Source organism: Sorex fumeus, unplaced genomic scaffold, assembly GCF_029834395.1.
Source record: "Sorex fumeus unplaced genomic scaffold, SorFum_2.1 ptg000006l, whole genome shotgun sequence".
Taxonomy (NCBI): Eukaryota; Metazoa; Chordata; class Mammalia; order Eulipotyphla; family Soricidae; genus Sorex; species Sorex fumeus.
This window is the reverse complement of record NW_026606063.1, coordinates 61,264,601-61,287,896: the sequence shown is the minus strand read 5'-3', so window position 1 is coordinate 61,287,896 and position 23,296 is coordinate 61,264,601. Positions and strand designations below refer to the sequence as shown.

General features: G+C 36.7%; 1 protein-coding gene across 1 annotated transcript; it reads left to right on the top strand.

The window, feature by feature from the left end:
* Positions 1 to 1,633: 1,633 nt before the first annotated feature.
* On the top strand, positions 1,634 to 22,587 carry SLC5A7 (solute carrier family 5 member 7). Its single transcript, XM_056127874.1, has 8 exons — positions 1,634 to 1,811; positions 7,186 to 7,299; positions 8,115 to 8,270; positions 13,290 to 13,438; positions 14,549 to 14,692; positions 16,928 to 17,081; positions 19,669 to 19,886; positions 21,754 to 22,587. The coding sequence occupies exons 1-8, from the start codon at positions 1,634 to 1,636 to the stop codon at positions 22,378 to 22,380; spliced, it is 1,740 nt and encodes a 579-aa protein (XP_055983849.1). The 3' UTR covers positions 22,381 to 22,587.
* Positions 22,588 to 23,296: the final 709 nt, after the last annotated feature.

Here is a 23,296-nt window from a genome sequence, read left to right as displayed (position 1 = left end):
AGGCCGCAGCTTCAGCCCCGCTCCACTCTGACGTCTGCTCCCGAGCTCTGACGATCGCCCCCGCCAGCCACCTTATAAAGGGGACTTGTGCCAACCCCGGGAGCGGCCGCCACCTCGCACCACGCCGAGCTCGCAGCTCGCGCAGTCACACCTGTCAACTTTGCGCTCCGACTCCTGGGGGACGCGCGGTTGGAGCCGCCAAAGCTGGGTCCCAGCTGCCTGGCCCAGCCCCAAGCCGCTCCGCGCCTCCAGCCTGCGTCTCCCCCGGACCCTGGCAGCCCGCTTCGGCCCCGGGGCGGAGGTTCAGACCTTACGCCGCCCCTCGCCAGGTAGGAAGGAGCCCGCTGGGCGGCACCGCGGGCGCACGGACTGGGCGCACCGGACCGGACCGCGCGGGCGCTGCTGCGGGGCCAGCCAGGGGGACGCGCTTCGGCTTCTGAGTGAACCTGCGAGGGCGGGTCCCTGACCCGCGCTCCAGGAACTGCGGGGTGCGGGTGGCAGGGAAGTCGGGGCGCGGCAGATGGGTAGCAGGCACCCCTCCACCCACTCTCACACGCCCCGACAAGAAGCTGAGGGGCGCCGGTTGTGACCCCAGAAAGAACTTCTCTTCTGGAAGGGTCACAAAGGCACAGCGCTTTTTGCCTGCTGGCGCTTCTTTGGCTTCCCCGGAATCCCATGGAGGCTGCTTCTTCCGTCGAGGTCTTGTTGCCCACTTGCTTGCAGGGGGAAAAAAAAATCGAAGTTTCCTCTATAAACTTGTTTATGTGACGCAGGGTGCATGAATTAACCTTAATCACTTAAGGGGATGGAGTGGGGTGGGATAATAAAGAGATGAATTCCCAAAATGAAAGCGTTAGCTTTGTCTTAAAGATTCTTGTTATTTAATAGCGTTGATGCTGCACCCCCTCACCTTTTTTAAAAAACGAATTCCGCATTTTCGCCCCATGGTTTTCTGTTTTCTTGTGTATGTTATTAAGGAGGGCGGAGGAGAGATGGAAGGAATGAAGACAATGGATGATCAAGAGGCTAGATTCTTTAAACACAGCATTTTACTTACTACAGTAACTTGAACAATAAGCAACTTGTTGAAAATTGGGTTTCATGAGTTTTTGAAGTGGATTTTCCTAAATATATTTTCAGTTATTTACATAGCTACCTTTCCTTTGGAATGATTTTTGAAATTATTTGAAAATAGGGATAGGTGAATGAACATTGTATTGTGCTAATCTCTTTTGAGATTACATTACTGAATAATTCTAGACTGAATGGTAAGATTGTTTCAAAATGTTAGTATAGAAATACTCTTTGTAAGTGAAGTGACTTATCAAATGCAAAAATAAGTATGATTATATTTCTTCACTATCATTTTTATATTTTCTTGTTTTTGAATGGTCAAAACAATAGCTTGCTAAATAGAAAATTAGTAAAATAGTGGACACTTGTTGGTAACTACTAGTTTACCATATGATTTCAATATACTTTTGCTTTAAGTGGCACATAATCTAACATAAACCAAATGGTTCATTACTGGCTGCGTGTGCATGATTGGTTGGTTTATAATGCCCGGCTATGTTTTCTTCAGAAGTCTTGATGAAGTAGCCAGTTGTTAAACCAAACGGACTCCTAAGCAAAAATGGCGTTCCATGTGGAAGGACTAATAGCTATCATCGTGTTCTACCTTCTAATCTTGTTGGTTGGAATATGGGCTGCTTGGAGAACCAAAAACAGTGGCAGTGCCGAAGAGCGGAGTGAAGCCATAATAGTTGGTGGTAGAGACATTGGTTTGCTGGTGGGTGGATTTACCATGACAGGTAGGTGAAGATGCTGCTCATTCCTTGCTGCCTACACTGCCTTGGCTTCTCAGTAACAAAGAAAATGTTGTTCTTTTGTCTTTGGGGGGATTTTTCGCCATTTTAATGTATTTTAAAATAATTTTTAATTTATTTTTAAAAAAACAAGTGGTTTCAACTTTGAGCAATCGGACAAAATGGGTTTAATATCAATGAAACTAATTTGATTGTCTGGGCTCTTTAGTGGATGAAAATAATGTGAAAAAAGGAAGGTTGGAGAAATGGGCAAAAGTGTCTTTGTGATGCAAGTTACGTGTCCATTAATGAGATGAAATGTCAATAGCTGATTTTCACTAATGTAGGCATGATGTTTTGACTTTGAGTTATTTTTAAATGGCAAATTTAATGTGCACTCACTGGTGATGGTTTTAAACCTGAATGAATCAATTTGGGTATGACACATTTCCAAATTAATTGATGCCCTGTTTTGAAATCTAATTCTTCCATTTGATAAACTAATTTCCTGACAGGAAAGACAATGATAAGGTGGAAACCATAGAACTGAAAAACAAAAATGACAAAGGGATTTCTAAATGCCTTGATGTAATAGGCGAAACGTTAGGGCGTGTCCTACCAGGATTCCTTCCAATCTGCTCTCTGGGGGACAATTAATTCTGTCCTAAGCACAGACATGGTTCTGTTTAGTGATTTATTTTATATTCTTCTTGGTAAAATTTTAATTTATATGTATATCATTTGATACATAGCCATCAATAACACTCATTTTATTTTAGAGTTTTTATAGATTTCAAAACATTGGTAATGTAATTGACATTAACAGAAACTCTGAGTGCCTATTGTAAAGGAGATTCCTTGCACTCACATCCCAGAAGGGGTAGGGGTGAAGGGCAGAAGAATCTCTGGTTGTTTGCATCATATTGTTTGTGAAAGGGTTCATGGAAAACAAACTTAGATTTGGTGTGTGTGTGTGGGGGGTGTTTTTGTTTGTTTTGGGGCCATACTGTCAATACTCAGTGCTTATTCTTGGTTCTGCTCTGAGATCACTCCCTGCAGAGCTGCGAGGACTGTATGTGGTGCTGAGGATCCAACCCAGGTCTGGCATACGCACAGCGAGTACCCTACCTGTTGAACTAGAGCATCAGCCCCAAACTGTATTTTTTGTTGTTGCTTTGTTTTATTTTATGAGAATCAAATCATGTTAAGGTTAACAAAGTTAGTAGGGCCTATAAACCCAGGCTCAGGTTTACTGGCAGCCCCAGACCCAGAGCCCTTCCCAACTGCTCACATATAACCCTCTATTTTTTGTAGTGGAGTGGGAAGCACTTGGGACCACACCCTAAGATGCTGGTTTTTTTTTTTCCCTAGCTCTGTGCTTGAGTGACCCCTTGCATGATGGGAACACCATTTGTAGTGCCAGGGGTTGAACCCAAATCTGTAGTATTCAAGGCAAGTGCTTTTACCCTATATTCCCATCCAGATATAGAACCTTTCTTTGTCTTTTTTTTTTTTTTTGCTTTTTGGGTCATACCTAGCGATGCACAGGGGTTACTCCTGGCTCATGCACTCAGGAATTACTCCTGGTGGTGCTCGGGGGAACCATATGGAATGACCAAACCTGGGTCAGTTGCGTGCAAGGAAAACGCCCTACCCTCTATGCTATCACTCCAGCACCCGAGATATATAACATTTTTAAAGATTCCATCTTATTTCTTTATAAGTATACATAGTTTGTAGTTTTGCTGCATGACTATTTTTCTCCATATGTACATGTATTTGTACTGTGAACAATATTTTCTATAATGATATTTGCAAAAAAATAAAGAATAAGAATCAGTCATCAACCTACTATCTAAAGATAAGTAAACTAAAATGTTGATATAGATTTTCTTATTTCCTCTTCTTAGCATTGATGAACAGTCTGCAGAGCTCTGTGCCTCCATTTTCATTTTTTCGCCATAACACAAATATGTCTTTCCCCTAAAAATTTGGATAAAATATTGATATGTGAAATCAATTAAAATTGGGGTGCCAGAGACATGATTCAAAGTGGTAGAGCATGAGTCTCGCACTTACAAGGCTCTCAGTTCGATTCTGTCACCACAGGCATAGACCAAGTCAGTCAAATCCACCTTAGGAATGACCTTGGTGGCTTCTGACAGTTTCGGTCCACAATAATGATACTGTAGGGTCATCCTGAGCCCTCAGTTCCCCCACCTGGCTAAGTATTGTTGGAATTAGTCATACACCATTAGACATCACTGCAGGAAACCTATGGAATATTAATTTATTTTTTAAAATATGATATGAACCTGGGGACATAGCTCAGCAATAAATATGCCTTCTGTGTATCAGGACCAGTCACTAAAATCTTTATATGTTGTAAAAAAAATCAATACATGTTATAACTACATTGCTCTCACTTTCTTGTTACAAAGAAAATAGAAAAGCAAACTTAAGCAATAATTTTTTAAATTTTACTCAATAAGACTGCTTCTCTGAATGAAATAGTTCTTAAATGTCACTGTTTTGATCATGGAAAATGTTTGCAATACACTGTAACAATTTTCTGTGTTCATAAAGTTTTTCTTTTTATTTGGAATTTTTCAATTTAATTGGCTTCCATTTAATAATATAGGAGAATTGAATTATGATATTACCTATAAGATGCTCTGGGCTCTTGGCTTTTAAGCATACCTTAAACTCTTTTAGAATTGAAAATTGCCATAACTAATGTCATGACTCATTTAAAATTTTAACCATATTATCTAAACCTCGTCAGCTTCATTGATTATACTGAAGAAAAATTAAGATGCACATAGTTTAGTTTATTTTTTAATTTACAACATAGTAAATAATATAATTATTATATAAATAATATTTATAAATTTATATTAAATAAATATAATAAATAAAATAATAAATAAAATAGTAAATAAATAATAAATAGTATTTATTTAATATAAATAGTAAATAAAATAATAGTTTCTCATGAACATAATCCCAGCACCACATTCATCACCAGTGTACCCATCTACCTCATACAAGGAACTCAGCCCTGGTCCCTCTCACTTCCCCTGCACAATTGTGTGGGTCAATTCCCCAGTTATGTTGCCTTTGAATCTTTGTCGCTACCTTGCTGAAAATGTACAGAGTTTAAAGGAACTCTTATTCTCATTCACTAATCTGAGATAAAATATACTAACATGGAGAACAGTAGAAGGAACTAGATAGATAAAACATGGAGGGACTTTGCTTAATAAGTAACAAAGTCTTTGTGCTTGTACTGTGATATTTGCAATCATGCAAGAACTAATTTTCTCTTTTGCATGAAGGAGAGGAGACCTATACAATGATAAATTATCACAAATAGGCTTTTTGCTTGTAAGACTGTAAAAGCATTTACTTTATGCTATGCAAGATTGCTGGTATGCTACAAAAGATTGCTGGTGTTTTAATAGACTTGTCTAGTGGAAACTCTCAGATTCTGTGCCTGTAGGGATTTATTTCTTTGGATCATAGTTACAATTTTACTTGATAGGAAAGAAGATTTTATAAAAAAAAAAATCGTAGGAGGGGCTAGGACACATGGGCAATCCTGATTCAATCCAAGGCATCATCCTGAGCACTGAGAGGAGTGATCTCTGAGTATGGAGATCTAAGCACCGCCAGGTGGGGCTTCAAACCCCTCAAAATAAAATTTTAGCAACCTTAGTAGAAAAAAATTAACAAGTAGTAGCATTTTTTGTGTGTGTATTACCATCATATAAAGGCTAGTATGAGGATAAAAGCATTTCCTGTAGCTTCCCAAGCTGTGCTGTGCCTTGAACTCAGAAACCTACAATCTCTTTTTTTTTAATTAACTTTTTAAAATTGAATCACAGTGAGATACACAAAAAGTTCTTTATAATTTGGTTTCAGTAATATAATGTTCCAACACTCATCTCTTCACCAGTGTACATTTCCCACCACCAATATCCCTAGCTTCCTTCTGGCATAACCACTCCTCCTCCCCATGGGAATATAAACAATAAAGATATGTGTTTCAGCAGAGGGCATTTTACATTGTGTTCCTGGAGAAAATGGTAGAATTTACAGCTCACTTTTATTCCAAATTAGCTTAAAAATACTTCATTGGGTTCTTTAACTTTGCTTCTGCTACAATTTTGTTACAAAATTTTTCTAAATATCATCTAGTAAAAAAAATAAGATCTGTTGTCTCTAAAATACTAAATATCTGAAAAAGGATTTAGATCAGAACAAAAGTATTGCAAGTGAGTATGCTGTCAATATTTTTAAATTCTTCTGAGTGCTATCTGAGGGTTAAATGTGTGTTAGAAGGCCAAAGAGATAGTACAACATGTAAAAGACTTTCCTGGCACATGGTCTCTCTGGGTCCATCCCCAGCACCCCATATGGTCCCACAAGCACTGCCAGGAGTGACCCCTGAGTGCAAAGCCAGGAAAGGGATCCTATGGTCCCAAATAAAAACATATAAACACATAAAATTATATATATTATTATGTATAAATGTATAAATTCATTATATATGAATTCATAAATATATAAAATAAGTATTAGGTACTTGGGAAGAAAGAAAATATCTACTTAAAAGTCACACTGGAGTTTCTTTGATGTTAAGTTATATTTTTCGCCTACCTTCAGTTTTTGTGTATCCAGAACATTTAAGAAACAACTTTATTAATGAAAAACATAAATACCCAGGACCACACATGTACACATTTGTGCATATACCCACACATTCCACTTCTTGAGAACTATAGTTATTACTGGGGAAAGACTTTAGAACCAGATTTTAAAATAAAGATATATCACGTTTGTGGATATTTCTGTATTCTTCTATATTCTCTGATACAGTATTGAGAGTAGAAGTGGACATATTCTTCACCGTATATTCAATAATTACAATGGGTCTCATCGTATATTCATTCATTCATTATCTCAAAATGTATTATCTCTAGAATTACTTAACATATTGTGACAAAAAATCTGTTAACACCATCCAATAGAAATGTAAATATAAACTTAAAATACTAACTTTTCTACAATTTTTAAATATAAAGAGACATGAATTCATAGAAGTTATATTATTGAGATCAATAACTAAAATGCTTTTATTTTACCATATAATCAATAAAAATGAATTTTTAGGACATCTCCAATTAATTTTCTTCAATACTAAACCTTAAAATGCTTTTTATATTTTATATTCATAGAATGTATTGATTCAGGTTAACTGCATTTTAGCATTAAATAGCCACAAGAGGTTAATAACCACTGGGATTCTGCTGAGCAAATTTAGGCTATGACATGTTTGACAGCGCTTTTTTTTTTTTCACTTTTCATCCTATTTCAGCTACCTGGGTTGGAGGAGGTTATATCAATGGAACAGCTGAAGCAGTGTATGTTCCAGAATATGGTCTAGCTTGGGCTCAGGCACCAATTGGATACTCTCTGAGTCTGGTTTTAGGTAAGTGAAAGTTTAACCTTAGTCATCCACCTTGTCAAGCAAGAAGAACTCACCTATGGGCTGCAAGATAGCTTAAAGGGTGGCTTTAAGGTTGTAGTCAGCCCAGGTTGTCCAGCATCACCTGACCTCCAGCAATAATATAGGAATTTTCTTCCTCCCCCAACAACTGGAGTTAAGAGTAACAATTGAAATCACAAGAAAAAGCAATGTGAAGGTATAAAATTGATACCAGAACTATCTAAATAATAGAACACCAACGCATATATTATTTGATCTCTTGATTATGGGATGGGTAAAAAAGTCAAGTCTCGATCTTTATTTCTTAACTTTCTTTTTTTATTTCAAAAACAGTGCAAATATATTACTAAAATTAAACCAACTTGAATTACGCCTGAATTTCTTTTCTGTCTCAGAATGATAAAAGGTCAGGAATTAAGCAGAGTTCCTAAACGTTTTTGTACTCAGAATACCTTCATGGAATCTTGTGCCTATTTTAAATATGTAAGAATTCAGTGTATAAATACAATAAATATGAGTCTACGTTTGTCCTATACTTAGTTTTTTAATCAGCTTGCCTCAGGTATATTATTTAATTGTCCATAGAGCATAAATATAGTAAGGCATAATAAGAAATTATATTTCGTCAATGTTTCTTGATTCTCTACTTGAATGATATTTCAAACTGATTTATTAACTTTCAAATGTTCTAAAATATGTATCTCCTTGGGAAATTATAGTATAACCAAAGATTGAAAATGTATAACTATTACATTGTGATGCTTTAGCTCTCTCATGTATGTTTTAACTTACTTTAGGTGGTCTCTTCTTTGCCAAACCTATGCGCTCAAAGGGGTACGTGACCATGTTAGACCCATTTCAGCAGATCTACGGAAAGCGCATGGGTGGGCTCCTGTTTATTCCTGCGCTAATGGGAGAGATGTTCTGGGCCGCAGCTATTTTTTCTGCTCTAGGTAAGGACAAGTGGTTGTGATTATTGCTGAATAGCTGACTAATTGAATTTCTTCGGAATAACTTTACATTTTACTTTCTTCAGCAATAAACCAGGTCACCCCCACCTGGAATGATGAAATCTTCGCTTGCAGTTCTGCCTCCTCCTATATTCTCCACCAGGAAGTTTAGACATCCTCTTAAAATGCAAATCTGATCATACCTGTTTTTCTCCTGAAACTAAACCGAAATCCAGTCTTTTGATGATGTCGGTGCTGATGAACTTTCTCATTATTTCCTCGCCTTCCTTTTACCATACTAAAGTGCTCCTCTTGTCTCTGATATTTTACAAATCCGGGTATTTTTCCTTCCCACTAGCCTCCACTTCTTTTACACATACTTAGAAAACCCAGGAAGTGTTTTTCAGATCTTATAAAAGTTACTTCCACCAAGCAATCATCCAAAATTTGTTGGATGCCTTAATCTTTGGCTGCCTTAGGTACCTACTGGAATTTGTTTTCATTGTACTTAAGCCTTTTCATGATTTTCAATATCTAAAGGGAGTACCTATTTATTGGAAGCAAGTCCTATATATTAGTAGTAGTTGCAATCCTATTATGAATAAGTGAACGAACAAATGATTACTGAATTATCTATGGTTGCAACTTCTTCAAACAAGGAAAATCCCAACAATGTGGCCTTTCTTTCCAATGTAATATCATTATTTCATAACGATTAGGTTGTGGACATGTTTAAAGACTTAGAAAATGAGTGTAGATTCTCTAGTGACTATTGACTAATTAAGATCTATTAAAAGCTATGGACTACATGTTTTAGACCATTGGATGCAAAACCCATTTGTAAGTTTAGAATACAAAGGGATAGTAAGAGAATTTTAAGAATGATAGTCTACCTTCCGATCAAGTAGTTTCTTCTTGAAGATGAACAGAGGTGAAATTCCATAACCTTCCTCGGTGAACCAGTAAATGCTTGGCATTCAGGCCGCCTGATATATTATCCCCCATCTCCTCACAAATAGAAAAAGTGTTTGTTCAGGACATAAGTGGTCAAAGAAGAGGTAAGATAAAAGGCATTTCCTTCTTTGTAGAATATTTTAGGCTACACATTTTATCATCAGATATGGCATCAGTAATATCAATCATTTATACTGTATTTTTCTTTTTTTCTCAAACTTCTGTATAATCCTATGTTATTTTATTGGACACCAATTAGAAAATAAAAAAGTTACTTAATGTAGAAAGTAACTTGATAGTTATAAAATACTGAATAACTCAGTGAAAAATGTTGCATTTCCCTGATGCTAAGTATTAATTATCTACATTTACCACTGCACTTACAGCCTAATGAAATTGTAAAAACACACCTTTCTTTCTACCTTGCTCTGAGCTAAAATCAATGGTAATTTGTCATTGCTTTCAACCAAAAATTTTTGGTGTTAAGAATAAACTTCCTGCTGAGACATTTAAAGAGGAGTGGGCTGAATGCAGAAGGCAAAATGCTCAATCACTGAATAAGGATCAATTTATATAACTGAGCTAAAGGAAAAATAGAATTAATAACTTAATATTTCAAAAGACTTCCTGAAACATGAATACACTGACTAAATTCTGAACTTTGATGCATTATTTATGCATACATATATGTGTAAGTGTATATATATCAATATATAAATATAAAATGCATTAATGAATTTAATATCTCTATAAACATACACATACATGCAAACATACATATTCAGCAGCATGTATGTGAGGATTACTGATACTGCTTGGTTTCTATACTCTGATAAAGAGAATGAATGTGAGTTTTTAAATTCACACCAATGTTTCTTCAATAATAATGATCATGGCCACTCTCCACACACTTGCTCAGAGTCTCACCCATGAGTGAACCTATTCTTGGACTGCGCAGCTACGAATGCATCATACCACACACCTGACCCATACTCCAAGAGTACCGCACCACATTAGATGGAGTTCAAAGTAGGAGACAGACAACCAATCATAGAGGGAAATATATATATATATATATATATATATATATATATATAAAACGTCTCCATTCATCCCTGTTGCATGCTAGCATAGCCCAGTGGCATCTGTTCTAGAACGGAACATGCAGAGCCTCAAACCGATCATTCAGGGTCTTGATGAAGAAGTCAGTCTGACCATCTTGTAGGTGGGCGTCCACACGATCTTTTGACGTCCCGTGGAATCCAGTCAGTAATGGCTCTAGTCCAGCGGTTGTTTGTAAACCTCATTACATATCCAGCCCATCTGATTTTTGATGCCTTGGCAAATGAGACAACGTCCCTGATTCTTGAGCGCTGACAGAGATCGGAACTCCGGATTCTATCTCTCATTTGAGTGAATCGTGATATTCCAAGCATAGCTCTTTTGATTCCTCTTTGAGAGACCCAAATCGCGTTCTCATCCTGTTTTCGTAGGGCACAGGTCTCTGAGGCATAAATGGAGAATAGATGAATGGAGACGTTATTGGCACCCGCTCGAGTAAATTGATGAATTACGGGGGATCAAGTGATCAAGTGATATATATATATATATATATCACATATATATATATATGCATACAAGGCTCAACCTTACAAAATATATTATTTTGGTTCTTATTTGGGGCAGAGATTGGGGTTTGGGATGGAAGAATCCAAAATAAGGTGGTGGGAAGCTGTAATGGTGGTGGGATTAGGGTTTGGATATTAAATGTAATGAAATATTGTGAACTAGTTTATGAAATAAAAATATTATAAAAAATGGTCAGGAGTAACTGAAAATTACTGTTCATTAGTGACATTATCTTAAAAGTAGAGAAGTATATGGGCTGAGGAGATGGCTCAAAGGGTTGCAGCACATGCTTTACATGCAAGAGGCCCAGGTTTGATGCCTGCATGGCATGGTCTCCTGACCACCACGGGGCAGTAAACCCAAGTACTTCAGTGGGACATTGAAGCACTTGAGCAGTACTTAGTTTGGTTTCCCAAAGAGGCAAAAACAACAAAGCAAACTAGTATAAGATCTACTGATACCTTACTATGAATGTGACTAGTTAACCACTGACTTCTCTGTCCTAACTATACTCCCTCACCCCATTAGGCATACTTCCTACCATGGACTGGCCCTTGTTTCTAATGTCTTTGGGCAATATTCACATACCATGTTGTTATTTTGTTTATACTCTGCAAATGGGTACGATCATTCTATATTTGTCCCTCTCCCTCCGACTGATTTCACTTAGCATGATACGTCTAAGCAAATTTCATGACTTCATTTTTCTTAATAGCCACCTAGTGTTCCACTGTGTAGATGTACCATAGTTTCTTCATCCACTCATCTATACTCAAGCTCTTGGGTTGTTTCCAGATCCTGGCTATTGTGAATAATGCTATAATGAACATAGTAGTGCTGATGGCTTTACTGTACTATGTTTTTGGGGCCACTAGGGTATATTCCAAAGAGCCATATTTCTGGGTCAGATGTAAGTTGGAAGTTTTATTTCTAGTTTTTTGAGGAATGTTTTCCATATCACTTCCTACAAAGCCTGGACCATCAGCATTTCCACCATCAGTGAATGAGAATCCCTTTCTTTCCACATTCACACCAGCACTGGTTGTCCTGAAAAAGAGTTCCTATTTTTTTTCCTTTTTGGGTCATGCCTGGTGATGCTCAGGGTTTATTCCTGGCTCATGCACTCAGGAATTACTCCTGGCAGTGCTCGGGGACCATATGGGACAATGGGAATCAAACCTGCGTCAGCCACGTGCAAGGCAAAATGCCTTACCCACTGTGCTATCACTCTAGTGCCCGAAAAAGAATTCTTAAGAAAAATTTTGTATTCTTACTTAAGATAAAAATTGCACCTCTTTTACTTTGAGAAAACAAATAGACATCCTTGATGGATTACATTTCCAATGCAATTGAAAAGTATAATTCAGTGTTAGCCACTGATGATACAAACACAAAACATAACAAGTATCTTACATATAATTTGGCACTTTTATCAGTATTATATTAAAATATCAAATACAAATAATATAGCGTTTGAGAACAATGGGGAAGGGTCGTATAGAGCAAGAAGAGCAGGAATTCAAGTGCTTATACCATAATATTCTCATTAGAAATAACACACCAACTAACGTAATTCAAAAAGTCTTAATTTTAGAAGGGCACATATTTGAACCTGAAGCAGGTTTACATTTTTTGTTATAAAGTTAACATAACTATCATGTTGATCTTCAGTACATTGTTGTCCTAGGTACAGGACTGAAATACTCCATCAGTTAAAATGAATACGATTTTTCACACAGTTGAAAGAGAAAATGTTGTCAGATACAAGCGGGTAGGGCGTCTGCCTTGCACGCAGCCAACATGGCCGACCCGAGTTCGATTTCTCCGCCCCTCTTGGAGAGCCCGGCAAGCTACCGAGAGTATTCGATATGCCAGACACAGTAACAACAAAGTCTCCAATGGAGACGTTACTGGGCCCGCTCGAGCAAATCGATGATCAACGGGAGGGCCTTTACTTACTTACTTTACAAATTTGTCTCACATCTTGTTACCTTATCCTGGCTGTCTCCTAACTAAAGTTTACAAAAATTAAAGTTAATAAAAAATAGAAGTTTAATATTAATTTTAAATGTATAAATGTTTATTTAAGAAGTTTATTTTGATTAATATAAATACTTCATGTAATTGAAAATATTTTAGAGTTTGTGGAGCCATCACAAATTATTTTATATATATTTTTATAAAATTTTTTAATGATACTATGAAATTCAGATATCCATACATGGACTTTGCTAAATGACTTCAAGTGACTAAAACACTACTTTCAGAAAGAAATACTATCTTCCAAGTTTTTGAAATATATTGATATATATCATTCAATGCATTTCATATAACACAGGGTGAAATAGCTCTTGTCACTAAACTTTTAATAAATCATTAAACAGAACACAGAATCTACTGAGGATATCCACCAGAGTTTTCTTGTTGACTTTCTTTCAGGAGCCACCATCAGCGTAATCATTGATGTTGATGTGCATGCTTCTGTCATTGTCTCCGCACTCATTGCCATCTTGTACACCCTGGTGGGTGGTCTCTACTCAGTGGCCTACACTGATGTTGTCCAACTTTTTTGCATATTTGTAGGCCTGGTAAGTGAAAATCTCTGCCTCTGTCTCTATCAGTCTGTTAACTCTCTCTCACATTCTCCCATTCTCCCTTTTTCTCTTTCTCCCTTCACTCTCCATCTCTACTTTTAAATTCTATTGTTATCATATGGAAATTTTTGATTGCATCAAAAATTAAATTTCATTTAAAATTTAATTTTAATTGCATTAATAATTGGGTGAAAAGCTAGTCTTTTTTTTAGATTTTGTTGGAAAAGTGTGTGGTTAGTTTAATTTGTGCAAGAGTCTAGAAAGATCTTTCACAGTGGGCCAGGTGTGGCCCCAAACTCAAAAACAAGTAAGTATTTATATATAAATATAATGTTGTTATTTTTAGTGTTTTTGAACCAAATATTTCTGATGACTGCACCTATATGTTGTAAAATGATATAATGAAGTACAGAAGTAGGCAATATGTAATTTTTTTGAATCATAGTTTTACTGTGTTTATAGAAATTATCCAAGTACTAAACAGGCCCGACCCTGCTTAGCTTCCGAGATCAGACAAAATCGGGCGCGTTCAGGGGGCTGGAGCGATATCACAGCGGTAGGGCATTCGCCTTACAAGCGGCCACCCGAGTTCGATTCCTCTGCCCCTCTCGGAGAGCCCGGCAAGCTCGCCTGGCAAGCTCCCCGTGACGTATTCAATATGCCAAACACAGTAACAACAAGTCTCGTGATGGAGACGTTACTGGGCCTGCTCGAGCAAATACAAATTATGATTTTAGAGGAGCGATAGCACAGCGGTAGGGTGTTTGCCTTACACGCAGCCAACATGGCCGACCCGAGTTTGATTCCTCTGCCCCTCTCAGAGAGCCCGGCAAGCTACCGAGTGTATCTCGCCCGCACGGCAGAGCCTGGCAAGCTCCTCGTGACGTATTCGATATGCCAAACACAGTAACAACAAAGTCTCCAATGGAGACGTTACTGGGCCCGCTCGAGCAAATCGATGAACAACGGGAGGGCCTTCTCTATCTAGTCAAGATAAATTACTGATCTATGAGGTCTGCAAGAAAAAAAGAAAATTGAAACTTTTATAAGTTATAAAGTGAAAGAATAACATCCTAATTCTCTAATATCATTATTTGGTTACAGTGGATCAGTGTCCCATTTGCAATGTCCCATCCTGCAGTTACTGACATTGGATATACAGCTGTGCATACCAAATACCGGGAGCCTTGGCTGGGGACCATTGAATCATATGAAGTCTATACTTGGCTTGATAATTTTCTGTTGTTGGTAAGCGATATCCGTACCTGAGGAACTAAATCTAATTACTCTAAAACAAATTCTTTTTCAATATTATAATGTTTAATCTACAATTCACCTACTAGCGTATGTCTATTCCTGAATTAATCACTTTCCATTGGAAGTATGGAGTCACTTACTGAGTATGGTTCACTACTATCAAAGTAAGGAGCCAATAAGGCCTTAAAGATGTAACCAATGGGGGGTTTACATCTCCACCTTTCTGTTCTTTAGATAAAATATACTAAGCTATATCTCTCCCAATCTGAGAGACAAATTTTCTAAAAGCCTGAATTTAAATTTTGTATTAAGGTAGTAAGCGCCAATTTCTTCTGAAACAGCTAATTACTGAGTATATGAATTAATGGTGCTATAAGTCTCCAAATATTTGTTTTGGTGGTGATGGGAAGTCGTTCTCAGAGGATGCAAGGGGTTAATTCAGAACACTCAGCCAGCTGGGCTAGGGGTTCAATGCTAGGGTTTAAGAATGTGGTTCTGCTAACGCTTTGCAGTGCTGTTTGTACACTATGATGCTGGGTACCACCAAGGATACCTTTGCGATGCTCAGAAACCTCCAGAATCACATCTGGAGATGTTTTGGGGCACCTTAGGCCTAGCAATTCTCAGGAAGCCATGTAGTTCCAGGGATTGAACCTGGATGTGACAGGTACCCTAATCACTTAACTATTTCCCAACCCACAAACTTTTTAAAGTGTGCTTCTCAAGAATATCTTTAGGCACATTTTCAGTGCAGGTATAATGCAATTACCAATATACTACACTAGCACTGAGTAAGTTACTTAATAAGTGTTATCTTACATTTGTATGTAAGATAAAAAATGAGTAAAACATAATAATTTTAATATTTTCGATGCTTTATTTTCCTAATACTCTACACATCCCATTTTGTAAAACATCCAAATACATTGATTCATAGTACACAGTTAGTTCCAGAGAAGCACTCAAGCCCTTTGCATCCTTGTACTCTTACAGTCACAATATTTTCTGATAATTCATATTCATTAATTATATTGATTTATATTAAACTTTATACTTTCAGAATCTTATTTGGTTTTGGGGTAAAACACTGCAGTGCTTGGGGCTTATTCCTGCTTTGTGCTCAGGGATCACTCCTGGCAGTGCTTGGGGGACCATATGCAGTGGCAGGAACTGAACTGGGATCCACCATACCTTAACTTCTGTTTATCATTGCAGTCCATATATTCATAATTTTTAGGCTGTGTTTTAATAATTAAAAACACCAGATAAGAACAAATAAAGGTTTCTGGGTATTTTTAAATATAACTTGAGGGAGATAAACTACAGAAAATGAATATTTCTGCTAGAAGAAAAAGATCACATTTACACAATGGAGTACTATGTAGCTGTTAGAAAAGATGAAATCATGAAATTCACATACAAGTGGTACTACATGGAAAGTATCATGTTAAGCAAAATGAGTCAGAAAGAGCAGGATAGACACAGAAAGATTGCATTCATCTGGGGAACATAAAGCAACAAAATGGAAGACTAACACGCAGGAGTGGCCGAGATTAGTACCAGGAATTTTGCTCCATGACTTGGAGGCCAGCCGCATGTGCTAGGAGAAAAGAAAGCTCAGATAGAGAGGAAAGCACCAAATAAAGGGTGTTATGAGGATCCTCCCCGGGTGGGAGAAGCATGCTGAAAGTAGACTATAGACCAAACTTGATTGCCACTCAATGCCTCTCTTGCAAACTACAGGACCCAAAAGGAGAGAGAGAGAACAAAAGGGAATGCCCTGCCACAGAGGCAGGGTGGGATGGGGGGGTGGGGGGTGGGAGGGATGCTGGGACCCGTGGTGGTGGAAAATGGGTGCTGGTGGAGGGACGGGTACTTGATCATTGTATAACTGAAACCCAACCACAAAAATTTTTAAGTCTATAACTGTACTTCAAGGTGTTTCACTAATAAAATAAATAAATAAATTCATGTAACTGAAAGTAGGAAAAATGCAGAATGAGAGCAGTTAAAGTGTGTGATACGTTTGCAGAGAGGAATCAGTAAAAAAGTTAAACAAAAGCACTAAGTGAAATAGAGAACTTGCTCAAAATTGTTCGTAAGAGCATTAAGAAATAGCAATCTGTACAGGTCATCCTGTATACGATTAAATTAAATCTTACTTTTAAAATGTCTAGTAGGTGTTAGTTGATTAATTTATTATATGCCCTTGTGTTTTTATTGTAGATGCTGGGTGGAATTCCATGGCAAGCGTACTTTCAAAGGGTTCTTTCTTCATCCTCAGCCACCTATGCTCAAGTGCTCTCCTTCCTGGCAGCATTTGGGTGCCTGGTAATGGCTGTACCAGCAATACTTATTGGAGCCATTGGAGCATCAACAGGTACATCTCTTGTAGGTTCATTAACTGACCCACTTAGATATATGGAAGTGACCAATTACCAACATGCTAGCTTCCCTCACCCTTGTTTTCCTCTTATTCTCACAGTTGTTTCCCAGCAATGTTCATGTATGTCACTTTATTGTGGTTATCAACAAACACTTTGAAGTTCAGTGATCTCCATCACTTGTATTGCTCACCTTACCCATAAAATATTTGTGAGCACCATTTCCTATGCTGATATATTTATTATCTATATACAATACATATATGTCTATATACATTTATACATAACCTCATGTCAGAAAAGTTTCCCAGCTGAAGTACACATTGGCACCACCTGGAGAGGTGGGATAGCCTTTAAATATGCATATTGATGGTCAACTCCACAGGGACTCTATTTTAATAACCTGAGATAAACCAAGACACTTGTTATATTTAACTTCCTCTATGAATCAACGTGTAACTAGAGTTGATATGTACTGGCTTGAAACAATTTTTGCCCATACCATGGTCATCTTTGAACTTGAGATTATTTCTTTACATTTTCATTAACTAGTTAATATGGAGCATTCTTCGTTGGAAAAATTAGTATGTATAGGTAAAGATAAACTAAAGCAGCCTAAAAGGATAATTCAATGGACTAAGTGCATGGTTTGCACACAGAAGGCCCAGGTTTGAGTCCCATCACTGCATGGTCTCCCATATACTGCTGGAAATAACTGCTGATCACAGAGCTGGGAGTATCCCCCAGAACTTCTGATTGTAACTTTAAAAAAAGGGAAATCAAAGTCTTATCTAGGTAGAAATGATTAAAGCAAATTTGATGTTTACCTTTCATGATACTGTGTTCTATAAAGATAATCCAGGATGAAATGCACATGACTCATTTGGTTTTCAATTAGTAAAACAACCCATTCAATTATTTAATTTTGATTAATTTATTTTATTTATTTTTTGTCTTTGGGCCACACCTAGAAATTTTTAGGGTTTACTCCTGGCTCTGTGCTCAGGAATCACTCCAGACAATGTTTGGAAGACCATATGTGATGCTGGAATCGAACCAGGGTCAGTCACATGCAAGGAAAGTGCCTTAACCCTTGTACTATTGCTCTGGCTCTGGGTTATTTTGTTTTAAAAATTAACATCATGATTCATGTCTGTACTCTAGCTGTTCGTTGCAATTAACATAAACACTTAAAAATATGACTAATGGTATTGATGCCTTAGAGTAAAAAATAACATTTATGTGAAAACTAGAAAAACATCTTGTCATTACTGATATTTATTAAAGACTAAAAGCTAAAGATATCAGAACCTATGCTTTTTAAAATTCATTATATTATTTCTGGTACCATAACATCTCATTAATAGTATAAAACTTGTATCTTCAAAGTACTAAAGTGTAACTTCAAATAATTATGATATAAAATGAAAACTTTAAAAATAAGGTGAACCCAAAGGAAAGCACATCTGTTTTTCCTATACTCATGATATTTAACCAGCTTAGAAAATTAAAGAGAAATAATTCTAACATACATTTAGAAGTTCTGTTGTATTCTTTAGCATGTGCTGATGAACTAAACAATTGAAAAAAAGGCTATACATTCACACATGATCTTATGTTTCAATTTTGTCAATCAGCACAAAAACCTGAAAATTTTAGTCTTATACCCAAACTTTTGTTCAGCGAACAACACTGTTACTAAAAAATTTGAAAATCATGGGATAGAAATAAAATTATTTTTAAAATGGTCTGTACTTTATCTGTCAAACTTCTCATTACCAATAAATGTGATTTGATTCAAAAACAAAGAATTGCATTGAGAGATAATGCTGAGAAAACTACAAAACCCAATTTATGTATAGCTGAGAGTGACTAAAAATAGCTCTTTATTCTCTTGATTTATTTATGCAAAATTATCTAAGGAATCAACAATAAGTATTCTCTCATGTTTCAAAATGATCCATGATTTATTTTAAGAATATTTTATATATTCCTACAATGAAATGCCACCATCATAAAATGAAACTATATAGTCAAGTCTCTCTCTCTATTCTATATACATATATGAATGAATATATATATTTATATCTATATTATAATGGGCTGGAGGGATAGCACAGTGGGTAGAGCATTTACCTTGTACGTGGCCAACACAGGTTCGATTCCTCTGCCCTCTCAGAGAGCTCAGCAAGCTATCGAGAGTATCCGGCCCTCATGGTAGAGCCTGGCAAGCTCCCCGTGGCATATTCAATATGCCAAAAACAGTAACAAGTCTCATAATAGAGGTATTACTGGTGCCCGCTCGAGCAAATCAATGAACAACAGGAAGACAGTGCTACAGTGCTATATTATAATATTCCACCATATATTGTACAGATATTATAAATAAAAGTGTAACCAAACTTGCTAGAAGTCAGTACATATAAAACAATTTCGCTTGACCAGTACGTGAACTTCCCACCTAATTAGACTAATTCATACAAACCAAATTCATTCTAAAGTATGCCTAGTAAATTTAATGAATCTCAAAAGAATGAAAAACATATGGCTTTTTGGTTGTTGTTTGTTATTTCTGTCCAACAGACTGGAACCAAACTACGTATGGGTTTCCAGATCCCAAGACTAAAGAGGAAGCAGACATGATTTTGCCAATTGTTCTTCAGTATCTGTGCCCTGTGTACATTTCTTTCTTTGGTCTTGGTGCAGTCTCTGCTGCTGTTATGTCATCAGCAGATTCTTCAATCTTGTCAGCAAGTTCAATGTTTGCTCGGAACATCTATCAGCTTTCATTCAGACAAAATGTAAGAACATCTTTTTAAAAACTGTTTTTTTTTAAAAAAAATATAACTTGTTGCTGCTGTTGCCATTCTTTATTCTTATTCTGCATGTCGTATTGCATGCTTATTAATACTTTTAATTAAAATATGACAAAACTATCGTACTGAGTGAAATAAGCCAGAGGGAGGACAAATCACAGATGATTTCACCTATATGCATGCAAAGGGAAACTAAAAAGTGTATAGATAATATCACTTGATAACAAACTGAGAATACCAGACAGGACAAAGTGAGAGTACCAGATTTGGGGGGGACAGGAGTAAGTGGCAGGTTTATACAGCAGCATGGGATGGGGGCTCTTGGGTATCTTGATGGTGGTGAGGTAAAAGTGAAAAGACTAAATACCAAAAAAATCAACCAGTAAAAATATATTACTCGGGGCTGGAGCAATAGCACAGCGGGTAGGGCATTTGCCTTGCATGCAGCCAACATGGCCAACACAGGTTTGATTGCCAGCATCCCATATGGTCCCCTGGACACCGCCAGGAGCAATTTCTGAGTGCATGAGCCAGGAGTAACCCCTGAGCATCGCCGGGTGTGACCCAAAAAGCAAATATATATATATATATATATATATATATTACTTTACCTATAATAAATTAAAAAGGAATAAAATATAACTGATCATAATTAGATTAAGCATACATATTATGTAAATTTTACTTATGAATATTTATGTTATCATTTATTCAATTATTAAAAGAAGCAAATCAATGTAACTTTATGCTAAAAATAACTCATATCAGTCTAATTTAAGCTTCCTGTCATTTTTTTTTCTTTTTACCTTTTTGGGTCACACCTGGAGGTGCTCAAGGGTGATTACTGGCTCTGTACTTAGGAATTACTCCTGGTCATGCTAGGTGTCCATCTGGGATGCTGGGGATCGAATCTAATATTATCATCCTGGCCTTCTTTTTGTCTTTCTAATGAAACTTAAAATACTTTAGAAAAACTTTCATTCAGTGTCTTTTAAAAATGTGAGAAACATAGAGAAGCAGAATATTAAACATTTTCTCAGGGGTATCTGTATATCATGCTCTTCACTTGGCTTTTTAAGTCCACTTTTGTCATAAAATGCCCTTTCAACTTGATTTTCTTTAATCAAGTGGATGCCTATCAGCATGGTCTTTTGATCACTGAGGAGCCAGTAATCCCCTCTCTGCTGTCTTCCTAAAATGTTGCTTTTCTATTGGCTTTCTAGTTCATTGTTAATCAAAGAGTACCATTTACTTATTTGAGATGGTTAATCTGAAAGATTCTAGTGTTCCCACAAAGAGAGGAAGTGGGGATACCATATAAAAATTATTCCTAAATATGTAGTCTTGTCACTATATTGTTAGTGCTTTATGACAACATGTAAGGTATTTTACTTTCTTTCCCTGATTCCCCCCCGCCTCTCCCACACACACATTCAGGAAAACACATTGTGGTCAGTGCTCTGGCATGTGATATGCAGAAATCTTTCCCGAATGATCCAGGGGGCCACTTACACTGCTTGCTTTAGATATTCTAATTTTCGTTCAGTTTGCTGATAGATCAATTTAAACTAGGGAATCTGTATGTGAATTTGTGTGTTTCTGGGTAAAGGTCTGTGTCCAGGACCCCCGAAGTTTGTTAAAGTTACTTCACTGGTGTTTTGTATAGAACCCGGACCTCCTCCCACTGCAAATCATGTATTATAGATCTTTATGCCAGCAATACACTTTCCTCAACCCCTCTTAATGCAGGAGAATTCTTTAGATCACTTTTTAAATGCTGAAAATGCTATCTCTTTTGTTTAAATGAGCCAATACATTGTGTGAAATTTTGACATTATGCAATTATTTTCAGGCATCAGACAAGGAAATCGTCTGGGTCATGAGAATCACGGTACTTGTGTTTGGAGCATCTGCAACAGCCATGGCCTTGCTCACAAAGACAGTATATGGTCTCTGGTACCTCAGCTCAGATCTTGTTTACATCATCATCTTCCCACAACTGCTTTCTGTGCTCTTTGTTAAGGGAACTAACACATATGGAGCTGTAGCAGGTTACATTTCCGGCCTTTTCCTACGAATAACTGGTGGAGAGCCATATTTACACCTTCAGCCCTTAATCTTTTACCCTGGTTACTATTCTGACAAGAATGGTACATATTATCAGAGATTCCCATTTAAAACTCTTGCAATGGTTACCTCATTCATATTCAATGTTTGTATTTCTTATCTAGCCAAATACCTATTTGAAAGTGGAACCTTGCCACCAAAATTAGATGTGTTTGATGCTGTTGTTGCAAGACACAGTGAAGAAAACATGGATAAGACAATTCTGGTCAAAAATGAAAATATTAAGTTAGATGAACTTGCACCTGTGAAGCCTCGACAGAGCATTACTCTCAGTTCAACTTTCACCAACAAAGAGGCCTTCCTTGACATCAATTCCAGTCCAGATGGATCTGGGACCGAAGATAATCTATAGTAATCCCTGCAAAAATAAAACTGCTTTCTCAAACAGGCTAGTCCTGAAAGTATGGTGTGCAGCATATAAAAATATATTTTAAAAAATACAAAAGGCCAAATACCCATATGAAAGTGCAATTTTACAAACGCAAAGATAGTAGAAAATACTTCAAAAAGCAGTGGCTTTCTCTCATTGATACATTCTCATTTGATTTTGAGTTCAATAGTTTTTACAGTAGCCAAAATTAATAAAATCCCACTAAAAAGATCTATGACAAGATTAATTATATTTATTATGGTAAATTAAATATATATGAAAAGAACCTAGGAAATCAAATAGGCTTGCTCCAGACATCATTTAATAGCATTATACATAGTTTAACTGTTGCTCTAAAGCTATTTGAATCATCATTTATCTACACATTGATTAATCATGTAATGAATTTACAAGCTGATTTTATTGATGTGATGAAAAACATTTCTATTCATGTTTTATAACATTTGCTAGATTTTTCTTTTTGGTGGTATACAAAATATATTGTGCTTTTCCTTTTTGTGAAATGTAATAGAAATTGAGTTTATTTTTTTGACATAGTGCTGGATTCCTTTGATTGTGCTCATACTTGCAATAAGCACTAAGATAGGCACTGAAGAACAAAGATACATGATTATTAGGGAATTTACAGCAATAAATCTTAATGCTTATTAATCAGAAGATACATTTCATCTTCATATGAAGCTTTCCCTTCAAAGATGCAATGTTTTGATCTATTTATAAATTAGTAATTCTATTAAATATGAACCATGTAAGGTAGTACTAGTAAAGTATAATGGGAGAAAAACTGGCACCTCCACATGATAGTAAAACTAGAAAACAAAATCCACTCAATTTTGGATATTCTATTATAAAGAGATTATCTAGTATAAAGAGAACA

Coding starts and splice junctions, on each gene's coding strand:
- SLC5A7 (XM_056127874.1), top strand. CDS start 1,634: ATGGCGTTCCATGTGGAAGGACTAATAGCTATCATCGTGTTCTACCTT. Junction 1,812..7,185: donor GGGTGGATTTACCATGACAG/GTAGGTGAAGAT, acceptor ATCCTATTTCAG/CTACCTGGGTTGGAGGAGGT. Junction 8,271..13,289: donor AGCTATTTTTTCTGCTCTAG/GTAAGGACAAGT, acceptor ACTTTCTTTCAG/GAGCCACCATCAGCGTAATC.